General features: G+C 44.4%; 1 protein-coding gene across 2 annotated transcripts; it reads left to right on the top strand.

Moving 5' to 3' along the window:
- The first annotated feature begins 372 nt into the window (after window positions 1–372).
- On the top strand, window positions 373–9,242 carry casp7 (caspase 7, apoptosis-related cysteine peptidase). 2 transcript variants are annotated; one of them, XM_003961591.3, is made up of 7 exons: window positions 373–525; window positions 714–832; window positions 4,574–4,725; window positions 4,816–4,944; window positions 5,678–5,853; window positions 6,728–6,866; window positions 6,941–9,242. In XM_003961591.3, the coding sequence occupies exons 2-7, from the start codon at window positions 714–716 to the stop codon at window positions 7,165–7,167; spliced, it is 942 nt and encodes a 313-aa protein (XP_003961640.1). In that variant the 5' UTR covers window positions 373–525; the 3' UTR covers window positions 7,168–9,242. The 2 variants fall into 2 exon arrangements, with proteins under 2 accessions (XP_003961640.1, XP_029690759.1); XM_029834899.1 differs by lacking the exon at window positions 373–525 and having other exon boundaries at window positions 532–832.
- Window positions 9,243–11,074: the final 1,832 nt, after the last annotated feature.

Genomic DNA, 11,074 nt, shown 5'->3' with positions numbered 1-11,074 from the left:
CTTTAGTTCTGTGAAACCCATGGCCATTCACTTAGACCCTTTAATCAGCTGTGTGTTGTTAAAGCTGACTGAACACACACTCACACCATTGTAGCCCATTTTGAATCCATACTGGCCCCAGACTGACATGCAGGTAAATAAATATATACCAGGATGTTCTATCATATTTATTAAATGAGTTCATTTGTTATTGTTGAGGCTGTGCAGGCTTTTAGGCATTCATCCCTTAAAAGAGGCGATATCAGGTCCGCATTTAAGGTTTTCTCTCGAGTTTTAACTGCCGCTATTCACGCCTAAGAGGTAGATTTGTTTACGTTTCCTGTCCGGCTCCTGTCCAATCACAGGGCAGACCTGGCTGACGCAAAGCTCTGACGTCATGTCGCACCGCCCGTACCCGAGCAGAGCGAACTCTTATCATTCCAGGTTTAATACGGAAACTGCGTTCAACTTCAGACAAGAACAAGAACAAGAATACAAACACAAATACGTATGTACAATAAAACTGCCTCGGAATAACGTAGAACGGTAAGTCGAAACTTTTGCTGACTTCTCCAATATGAGCCGAAGATATTTTAAAAGTAAATTATTCTGTTGGTGCTGATGTCATCAACCTGCAACGCCCTGAAGTGGTTTACGACGAGCAATAGTAGAAGCGTACGTATTATATAATATGCATGATATTATATTGGTATAATATGCGCTAATCGATGCAGATGGCTGGAGAACCCACTGAGATATCTGACCTGGGGGGTGAAGTGGAAGAGGGAGGCCAGAGTGAAGACGACGTAGACGCCAAACCAGATCGAAAAGGGAGGTTTCTGCTCTTCAAGAGGTGATTTAGTGATTTCTGTGTGCAGAAAACTCGGGGGGAAGCTGGAATCTCCATGAGAAAACCACACAATTTTGATCCAGGATATAAAAAAAAGACTTACTTTCAATTTCCTTGCCTGGAACTCAACTTTCACTATCGTTTCTAGTTCTTTCCTCAGCAGGGTGCTTTTGAGCTATTTTTAAAAATGTATCCATCAAGTATTGGAACTCAGAAGGAACAGTTTTTGAGTGTTTTTGGCATATTGTAGTGTCATGATTTGTTTTTTATCCATGTATCACATATCTGTAGAACTGATAAATCCAGTGTGAGATCTTTAACCTCTCACAGGTCAAACATACCATGTAGACAACATGATTCAGTGTATAATGACATTGGTATACAGATGCTGTCATCCAGTACTCTGTCATTCAGTACAAAGATTTTTATTCAAATATCATTGCAGATCCCCCTACATGAGTGCTATGCTGTTGCTCCACCCTGTCTCCAGCAGCCTGGAATACAGAAACACTTTGGAGCTCAGCATTAGTAGATTGTTGTTCCCACTCTGCCCCTCTGATCCAATGATGCAGCTTTAAAGTAACATCAGTTGAGAGAGGCGCTGAAGGCTGTAAACACACAGAGACACATGAATACAGAGCAAAGCGCTCAAGGTCTGTGCAGAACGCCGTTCAGGGTTCCTGGGTGGGGCCCTAAAACAGTTCACACCATCATCTCTGTCTCCAAAAGGGACTGAGTTGCATCACTGGCCACAGACCGGCGGCAGTAACTTGTTGGCTTATCACCAAATGCCATCACCACTGCTCTGCACCGCCTGAGCCACCTGGAGAGACTGTCAGGATGCCTTTTGTTGCTTCAGAATGGACATCTGACACGTGCCAACCTGACAGATCACTGAACCTGTCAGTCAGCACAGGGATAGCAGACGACCCAGCACGGTCCACCAACATGTCAGCAGCATTAATAGGCCCCAGCAGCAACTGCCGCAGGACATTAGTGCCACGTAGAGGCCAGGCTGCTTTATGTCAGTCCACCACAACAGAAGAATGTTGCACTGCTGTTTGGTGTGGCGTGCAGGTTGCAAAAAAGCCTTGCACAACTCCCTTCTGCTCTAGCTGGCTCAGGATTGCAACACACAGACTGTTGAGGGTGGAGGGCAGGTGGCAAGCTTGAAATCACATGACCTCGCACCAGTTTCTCACAGCACTCCATGGCCAAGGGTGTTAGTGCCACCAGCCTGTACTCATTGAGGATGGTGATGGTAGTCTTTTTTGGCAGATGAAAGATGACAGATGTCTTTAGACAGGCTGAATGGTGAACTGGAGGAGAGCCTGGCTGAAGATCCTGGTAAAGGCCTTTTGTCCTATTGTAGAACACTGATGGCATTTAAGGAGCTATTGCTTCCAATGCAACATGGTTTCAACCTGCTGCCTTCAGAAGCAACAGGTTTTGGACAATTCACATTCTTTTCTCCACCTTTGGATAAAATAATTATAGTGGTAAGGTAGGGCTTGTTCAAGCTGTCTTCAATTCAGGTTTATGGCTGATATCAGTCCTCAAGAGGCAACCCAGAACTAAACCCTACAGAAAAATAAAATATTTATATTTATATTTGATATGATGTCGGATAATGTGGGGCCGCCCTTTGAACGTCTCACTTTATCTCTATTATAAGTATGAGTACGTTTTAATATGACCACATTTCGAATGCTTTACCGCTCTGAGCCACAGGGGGGCACTGTGAACCTTTGAGGGTTGGGGCCGGCAACAGTGGAGATGCTCCTTTGTGCTCTCCTAGTTTGTTATTTATCTAAGTCTTACCATAAATCGCCTGGTTTAGGTTAGATTTGCACAGTTGCAAGGCTGCCCACAGAATCCACCACTTTAAAATGAGTCATCTTAAGTTTGTGCTTTAGGTTTGTGTTATTTGTGCTTTAAGAGGACATGACTCACGGTTCTACAGAAACCATACATTCAGAACTACTGCAGTTTCAGTAACCTTGCAGCGTAACCTCGCCAAGTCCAAAGCTGGGTCACCCTTAAGGACTAGAGCTTTGTCAAAGGCACCACAGTCCTGAAACAGATCTTCAGATCGGCCCTATACGGTCAACTTCACTCTCACTCCGTGTGTGTATTGTATTGATTCCAATGATAATTGTCTACGATTGGGGAAATGTATTTATTTCTCTGCTCTTATTTTGAATTCAGACATAATAGCTAAGATGTCAGGAGAGTTTCCTCTAATACTTTAGTGCTGCAGCCCTGCTGGATTGCTTGAGCACTGTATCAGTCCAGGTGGATTCTGTGCCCGTCAGCAGAGGAGCAACTCGTTGCCCTGTCTGACCTCAGCAGGGAGCGGGGCACAAGGGGCCATGTGTGAATAGGCCTTTAGAAAGCACTGGTGTGGTGGCGAGGGTGCTGACTCAGGGGGCTCACAGTGCGCCGCCCCTGTCCTGAGCACCTGCTGGCCCAGTCAGGTGTCCATCCAGCACAGAGAGCATGTCAGTATCCTAGCACACAGCCAAAAATTAAGCTGCCAGATCTGAAGAAACTTGGTTTGGGAGAGCAAAAAAACAAAACAAAAAAGAGACAAAACCAACGAATTTCAGATGCAGAGTGGCGTAGCGCTTAATGACGAACCCAGGTAAGGAGACCCGACCGCCTCTTATTTCTCTCCGCTGGCCTCCTGCCCGCTCCTGTTTCTGGCGGGACCAGCCCACAGCCGTACTGAGCTGCAGCTCTTTGACCACCCTCGGGCAGTTGTTTGGTGCAATATGATGGCACGATTTCAAGGTGGGAGGGGGTTCTCCAAAAGTTCTGGATCACATGTTTATTGGAATATGGTTGTGCTGCCTGTGAGTGTAAGAGACCGTACGCATTGCTGTGCATTGTTCCCGCGACTACTGACTCGATGACTAGGCTTTTCTGGAACGAGCTTGGCATTTCGAAGCCCCCCAATAGGCCGCTGTCAGTCTAGGTTTCCAGACGGACCTTTTAAAGAATGAAATATAACAAGTCTGTGACAATTCTCACTGGTGGAAGATTTCCTCTTGCTCAGTCTACATCACCGCGTTTGCGACTTATCGATATCTGAGCGAGGCGAACATGTTCTAGTTTCTTCTCAAGCCTCGTCCTGGATCAGTGCAACCACATTTGGCTGCAAAATTAATGCCTCATTTGACAACGTATGTATTCTTTGATTTTTGAAACGCTTCCGAGTGTGTGCTTCTTATTTGTTTTATTTGTGTGGTTCAGCATATGTTGTGAAAAATGGCAGACTTGTCGGTCACAACCACGTAAGATAGAATTTACCATTCTAAGTGCTTTCTCAAGGTTGCGGACCTGCTTTTAAGTGTTTTTTTCCCTCTTTATCTGTGCCTTCAAAGAGGCTTTACCTGTGTTGGGGATTTGTGTGTAATTGTCCATTTGTTTCTCTTTTTTTTGCTGTGTTTTGTCCTTTTTTTAATGACCTGGGTGCACAGATTCGGATGTAAATCTGGCTTTCTTTATCGAGGCTTCAAAATATTAACTGTTAGTACCTTTTAAACAGCCTTAAAAACAACGTTAAAAGCTGCTCAGCTTTAAAAGGTAGAGCGAAGCTGTCAAACTCTGCCAGGACAGAACAAGGCTTTTGTAAACACTAGTGCACCTTATTTTGTACTTTGGACAGCTCAAAAATGATGATCCAGATTTACATCCAAAAATGTCCAGTAAAGTGTTTCTTTTTTCCTCTGAATTTGTCAGTAAGAAGAATAAGGATGGCCAGATGCGGGAGCAGGACTACTGTTCTGAAAGCCATTACAGAATTGTTTCACCAACATTCCAGTATAAGATGAGCCACCAACGCGTGGGAAAGTGTATCATCATCAACAACAAAAACTTTGATGAGAAGACAGGTAGAGAAAAGACATCTAATCTAACTCTTGTAACACGTCGTCGTGGTGTGAGCGTTCACCCTTAGCAGAGGGTTTGTCTGTTTTTAACAGGGATGAATGTACGCAACGGTACGGATCGAGATGCCGGCGAGCTCTTCAAGTGCTTCAAGACCCTCGGCTTTGATGTCTTCATCTACAACGATCAGACGTGTGAGAAGATGGAACGTCTCCTCAGAGAGGGTGAGACCGTCAGGTGTCGATGTATCTGATTGCGACGGCCACACATTTCCTCTTGAATTCTCACAGTGACGTACTGAAATATAACCACGTCCTGTCCACCTAACCGCCTCCATTAGCCGAAGCAGATCCAGTGTGATCCAGTGGTTTTTACATTGAACCTGCCTTCATTCAGGACAGCTTTAGTGTCCCAGCAAAGCTCAACTGTTGTCACTATAAAGGCCAAAGTTTGTGGGGTCTTTTGTCTGTAGGCTGGTCAGTTACAGCAGTGCCCCGTTGTAGCAAACGCTGTTTCCTGCTCCTCAGTAATATCTGACCACGCTGTTGACCTTCCAGATCTGGGTTCAAATCACATTTTGCTTTTTGAGATTTGGAAATGGAGAAAGCTAAATAAGCAGTAAAGCAGTGGATATGCTGCCTGTTCCTGAAGGCAGCACCAAAGCCAAAGTCCTGGCTTTGGTAATGAGCCAAACCCATTTAGTTTCATTACTCATTCTGAGTGGGCCACAGACTGTCCACTACCGACACCGGCCTCAATTTCAAACCGCTTCATGAATGAAGGAATGGGAATTCAATTCCAGATGGATTCACTCCCGACGATGAGTGAGACAGCAGTGTGCATGTTCATAGAAGAGAACCTTTACCGATGGAGTTTTATAGAGGACTGAGCCAAGCTAAGAGTTGGGTGTGTGTGTGTGTGTGTGTGTGTGTGTGTGTGTGTGTGTGTGTGGGTCAGCCTCAGAGGAAGACCACAGCGACAGCTCGTGTTTCGCCTGCATCCTGCTAAGCCACGGTGAGGAGGGCATGATCTACGGAACAGACGGCGCCATGCCCATAAAGACCATGACCTCTATGTTCAGGGGGGACATGTGCAAAAGCTTAGTCGGAAAGCCCAAACTCTTCTTCATCCAGGTAGGAAATTGTAAAGACTTTTCTTAATTGGCATCAGCTCTATTTTACTATCACCTTAAGTTGCAGTGAAATCCATTATACAGTAAGGCTGAATCCCAATTCTACCCCTTAGCCAAGCGAAGGGGCGTCTCAGTTCTCCAGAAGGTCAAGGGTAGGGCTAAGGGGGACAATGAGGACAAACCGAGACCTTGTTTGAAAGGAAGGAGTAGAGAATACAGAGGTACACAATGCTTAAAGACACGATGGTAGAGACAAGAAAAGGAAGCAATTAAATGTAATTAAGCACGGTTGATTTGATTTTCACACCAACGACGCTCTTTTGTTTTAAATCATATGTTAAATTGTTGGCTAATACGCCTAAATATTTAGCCCTGTTTTGAATTGGTAGTTACATTTTAAATCATTTGCGATCATGCATCTGCTGCTAATGCGCACTTCACCGATGGCAGATTCACTGCAAATAACACTAGAGCCATGGCAACTGTCGCCGTGGACGACGGCATATTGATTCTTTGTGATGTATCGCTCATGCTTGCAACAGTGTTTGATAACACAGTAGTCAAGTGGCCGACACTTTCTTAGGGGAATGTTTTCTCCCTGCCACTGTGTTTTGAGGGACAAAAGTAGACGGAGGGGTCAAAAGGGGAGTTGGGATTCTGCCCGTGTGTGATGCTTTGGAGGAAATGTGCAAATAAGCTATTAAAAAGGAAGTGGAAAACATGTCAATGCAGCTAAGGTGATTTCCACAGGTGGTTGTTCTGTGAAAATATTCCCATCTCAGCTATAAAAAGATCATTTTTAATTGCCTCACCAGGTCTGCGCTGAGAAAGCTACTCAGGATCACAATGAAATGTCATTTCATTTACTCCACCAGGCTTGTCGGGGTTCAGAGTTTGATGATGGCATACAGACAGATTCTGGCCCGCCAAACGACACCATGGAGACGGATGCTAACCCAAGACACAAGATCCCCGTGGAGGCAGATTTCCTGTTCGCCTACTCCACAGTGCCAGGTAGACACATGCTGAGTTTTCCTCACGTGAAATAGTGTCTGTTACCACAAATGCATCTCATGCTGGATTTTCAGGGTATTACTCGTGGAGGAACCCCGGGCGTGGCTCCTGGTTCGTTCAGGCCCTCTGCAATGTCCTCAGCGAGTTTGGCAAACAGCTGGAGATTATGCAGATCCTGACGCGGGTCAACTACATGGTGGCTACCAGCTTTGAGTCCTGGTCGGAGGACCCTCGCTTCAGTGAGAAAAAGCAGATCCCCTGCGTGGTCTCGATGCTGACAAAAGAACTGTACTTTAACTGATTGTTAGCGGACCTGACTGACTGACTGACTGACTGACTGACTGACTGACTGACTGACTGACTGTGCTGATTATTCAATCAAAGCATTCAGGGATGACTTCGAGGCACACTTAACAGGTTCACTTGGGCCTGAAAACAAGCACGCTGTTGGACAAAGAAAGAAGGAATTATATATATTCACATATATATATATATATATATGGAACTTCTTCTTCAGGCTCTTCTTCAGAATAGTGGCGTCACACTTGAGCTGATCTTTCTATTTTTTTTTTTCACAGGCAGTGTAAATTATCCATGTTAAACTACCAGCCCAGAATATGTGCTGCCACTTGTTGTGGGTTTAGGGAATGATATCTAAATATGTGTCTCTCCATTTTCCAGCATTTCCAGTGATCAGTGTAGAAAAGAGCATAAAACCCTCTGTGTGTGTGTGTGTGTGTGTGTGTGTGTGTTCTGAATGGTTTATTTAGGTGTGTTTCTCAGACAACATTGTCTTTGTCCGATAACACAAGGACAGTTACATCATTATAATTGACCATTATTAGACTGGCCTTATGAAAGAGTTTGATCCATTTTTAAATAAAGCACAAGTATTAGTATTTCATCAGCTCCGAGGAACCCTTCAGAACCCTCCGTATGGACTTGAGAGCGCCACATAAGCAGCACATGGGCCTATTAAATGAAGGCTTTTGTTTGACATCCAGGTTCTGAGTGATGAACGGAACAAATACATCTGGAAAATGGGTCAGGCACTTTTCATCTCTATGTTTTCTTGTATCCACAGTTGGGGGGGGGGGGGGGACACTGAGAAAGGCAATAGTGCTTTGTACCGACGGCGTTGTGTCCCAGCCTTCCTAGCAACTTCAAATCAATAGCAGCATCCTCAGGTTCTTTAGCGTCTCGTGTCGTGGCTGAATGTTGTAATTGGAAGCGGTGAGACAGGTCGTGTTTGGCTGGGAAGGTATGGTCATTCTGCTGTGTATCACACGGTCCGTTCCCATATTTGGTTTGCAATTTGCCCTTTTATTAAGCATGAGGATGAAAACGTTGACTTGCTCGTTGTTCAGCAGAAGTGCACGATTTGTGTAGTCAACACACGGTGTGATTTGATTTCCCCTTTTTCAAATTGAGACACAAGTTTCTTTAAAATAGCAGGAAGACCCGCTGAAGGAGTCTGATGGGGAGGGAGAGATGTGTCCAGAACTGTGTCTTAAATTAAGGACACTCCATAGAGTCAGGATGGACTGAGGCCCAAAACACAAACACCACATTTTACTGTATATCGCTGTTGTACATCGTCATTTCATTACACTACAATAGGATATTAAAGACAACTAGTCTTTCAAAGCCTAAACAGTATAAAAAGCACCAGATTTAGGGTTCGGTCTGAAGTCATAGATTCAGATTTTCCTCCCAAAAATCTGTTCCTGCAACGTTGCTTTTTGTCACGTTAGAAGTCCATCAACTACAGGCAGCTATTACTGGTGGTCTGCACATACTCAATCCACACGTCTGCAACGCACTTTTGTCATCGCAATGTGAGTGCGTGTTTTTATTCTGCCATTCACATGGTTCACATGTCGGTCACGCAGGGGGAGGTTAGCGATAGCCAAATCTGTCAGTTCCCCTGTTTTTAGTCAGATTTTACACACTATAAAAGTCTGCTGGGAGATGGGACGCGTCCCGCACGGCCACAGCTGTTGATCTGTCTCTCATGGATCTCTCATCAGTGATGTGATGCCCAACCTGTGCTGAAAAGAGTGTTTGCTTGTTCCACTTGTTTTTGAATGATTTTTTTATTTTTTTTTTAAACAATTTGAACGCTTTCAGGTGTTAAATGCTGTTGTCCTCAGGAATATATTTGATAAGACTTTGGGAAATAAAAGAATGAATGAAAGTATAATCTGGCCCTTTTATAAAAACTATTTATTTTGGGGGCGATTTTATTTGAAGAAAAGAATCAAAGCAGATGCTTGTGTAGACATTTTCCTGTATTAAAACTTGAGCAATCATTATGTAATAATGAGCTGTGTGTCATTTTTCTTGCAAACAATAAAAGCTATGCTGTTTTCTAAAGACAGGTGCTGTTTTTAAAGCGGTATTCCAGAGTACAAACCGAAATAGTGACATTTCTAAGCCCTTAACAACCAAAAAAAGAAATCATTTAGATGTCTTCTGTGTCTCCAGAATGAAGGAAAACCTGAATGACTGGAACTGTTGTGATTAGATAAGCTTAACCCAAAAACCCAACTCCTGTGGTCAATCACTGGCTGACTGAGGGTGGGAGAGCTGACCGGGATCAAGGGGCAACTGGGCCATTCTCTTTCTTTCCTCCAAAAGATCCCTGAAGATTGATTGAAAAAATAAAAAAATAGCTGCATTATTGGATGCATTCAGATGGTCTGGGACCTGAAACATTTGGTGTCTGGAGGTCAGAGGTCAGTCCCTCTGATACAGGCCAGAATGCATTAAAATCTGCAGTTAAGAGAATGTCAAAGTTCCGCAGCTGTTTCCAGGATAGAAATAAAGCTCCTCACCAAATAAGCAGGAATGAAAACAACAATAAACACAACTTACTAATTTCTGATAAGGAAGTTATCGAATGGTTGCAGGATACTGAATAAATAAAGGTGTATTCGCGTACATGCCTGCTAAATTAGGAATATTTCTGTTCCTCTTTTTCCAGCACAGAACACACACATCATGGGGCATTTCCTGAAACCTGATCCTACCTTTGCTCTGTGTCAAACATGATTTCAGCTTCAGAAATCCCCCGAACTCCCGAATGCTTCAGCGTCCTTCCTGTGACCTTGTGCTTGGTGTCCAGCTGGGTCAGGGTGAGTTCAACTGCAATCGTCCCACCTTACGTTGCCTTATTACTGGTGTTCATCTGCATTAGAGAATCATTTCCACCTCTGCTCACAGCACCTTTCCTACAATGATCCTAACGTGACATTGTGAGTCTTCTTTAATAGCTTCTAGCTCACTGAAGGGAAACAACATGTGTGCAGCCATTTCAGGACAGTCGTTCTACCTGTGAGCATGAGTGTGGCTACAATACTGACTAGAGGATTTCTTGACGAAAGTTTTAAGCTTACAACTTTAAAAAAACCCTGATTTGTTAATGTGAGGAAATCCTCAGCAGCTGGGTAACGCAGCTGTTGGGCTCGCATGCCTTCATCACTCACTTCACTCGGAGTGACGCCTGATTCTAGATTATTTCGTGTGTCAACATGCCGGCCACAGCAAACCTGCTGTTAAATTCATGGCTGCCTCTGACAGCAGCCCCAATGTTAAGGGAGGAACTGAGCAAAGTTAATTAGCGAGTGACAGATGCAGGCAGGAACACTCGGTGACTGACTCAAGCTTGATTCCGTCTGCTTTTCTGCCTGTAGGTCATGACCGTCTCTGCAGGTGCTGCAGGCAGAACGGATGATGAACCGCAGGTTCGAAGAGGGCGTGGTGCTTGGGCCTGTTTCTGAAAGACCACATAACTAAACTTAAATCAGCAGGAACAAACCGATCGGTGCACTCCAAAGCCTGTTTATACGTTTGTTTTTGTTGCAACAATGTTCCGTGGCCATAAATCTACACCTTGAAAAGTTCATTTCCCTTTTGAATGGTGCAAAATTTACAAGGAACACACATTAGCTGGATGTTTTCGGCTAAGAGCTACGTCTGCTTCTGACTCCAGGCCAGTTTTAGAGGGAATGGCTGATGGGATTAAATGCTCGGTGATTCGTGAGGGGCTCGGATTAGAGCTGCTGCTGCTCCAAATTGAGAGGATCCAGATGAGGTGGCCCCCCCCATGAGTTATTTTTGGCACGTCCCACCAAGAAGAATGATGACACCCAGAAGGGCCCCAGAATGGATGCATGGATGGATAATTACCTGCTCATTATCAAAAC

The sequence above is a fragment of the Takifugu rubripes genome, chromosome 1 (genome assembly GCF_901000725.2).
Source record: "Takifugu rubripes chromosome 1, fTakRub1.2, whole genome shotgun sequence".
NCBI classification, from domain to species: domain Eukaryota; kingdom Metazoa; phylum Chordata; class Actinopteri; order Tetraodontiformes; family Tetraodontidae; genus Takifugu; species Takifugu rubripes.
The sequence above is the reverse complement of the archived record's forward strand: the minus strand, read 5'-3'. Positions and strand labels throughout refer to the sequence as shown.

Excerpts from the sequence above, each read along its gene's own strand:
- casp7 (XM_029834899.1), top strand. The coding sequence starts at position 708 with ATGCAGATGGCTGGAGAACCCACTGAGATATCTGACCTGGGGGGTGAA. Across the intron at positions 833-4,573 it reads AGGTTTCTGCTCTTCAAGAG|TAAGAAGAATAAGGATGGCC; the intron begins GTGATTTAGTGA and ends TGAATTTGTCAG. Across the intron at positions 6,867-6,940 it reads CGCCTACTCCACAGTGCCAG|GGTATTACTCGTGGAGGAAC; the intron begins GTAGACACATGC and ends CTGGATTTTCAG.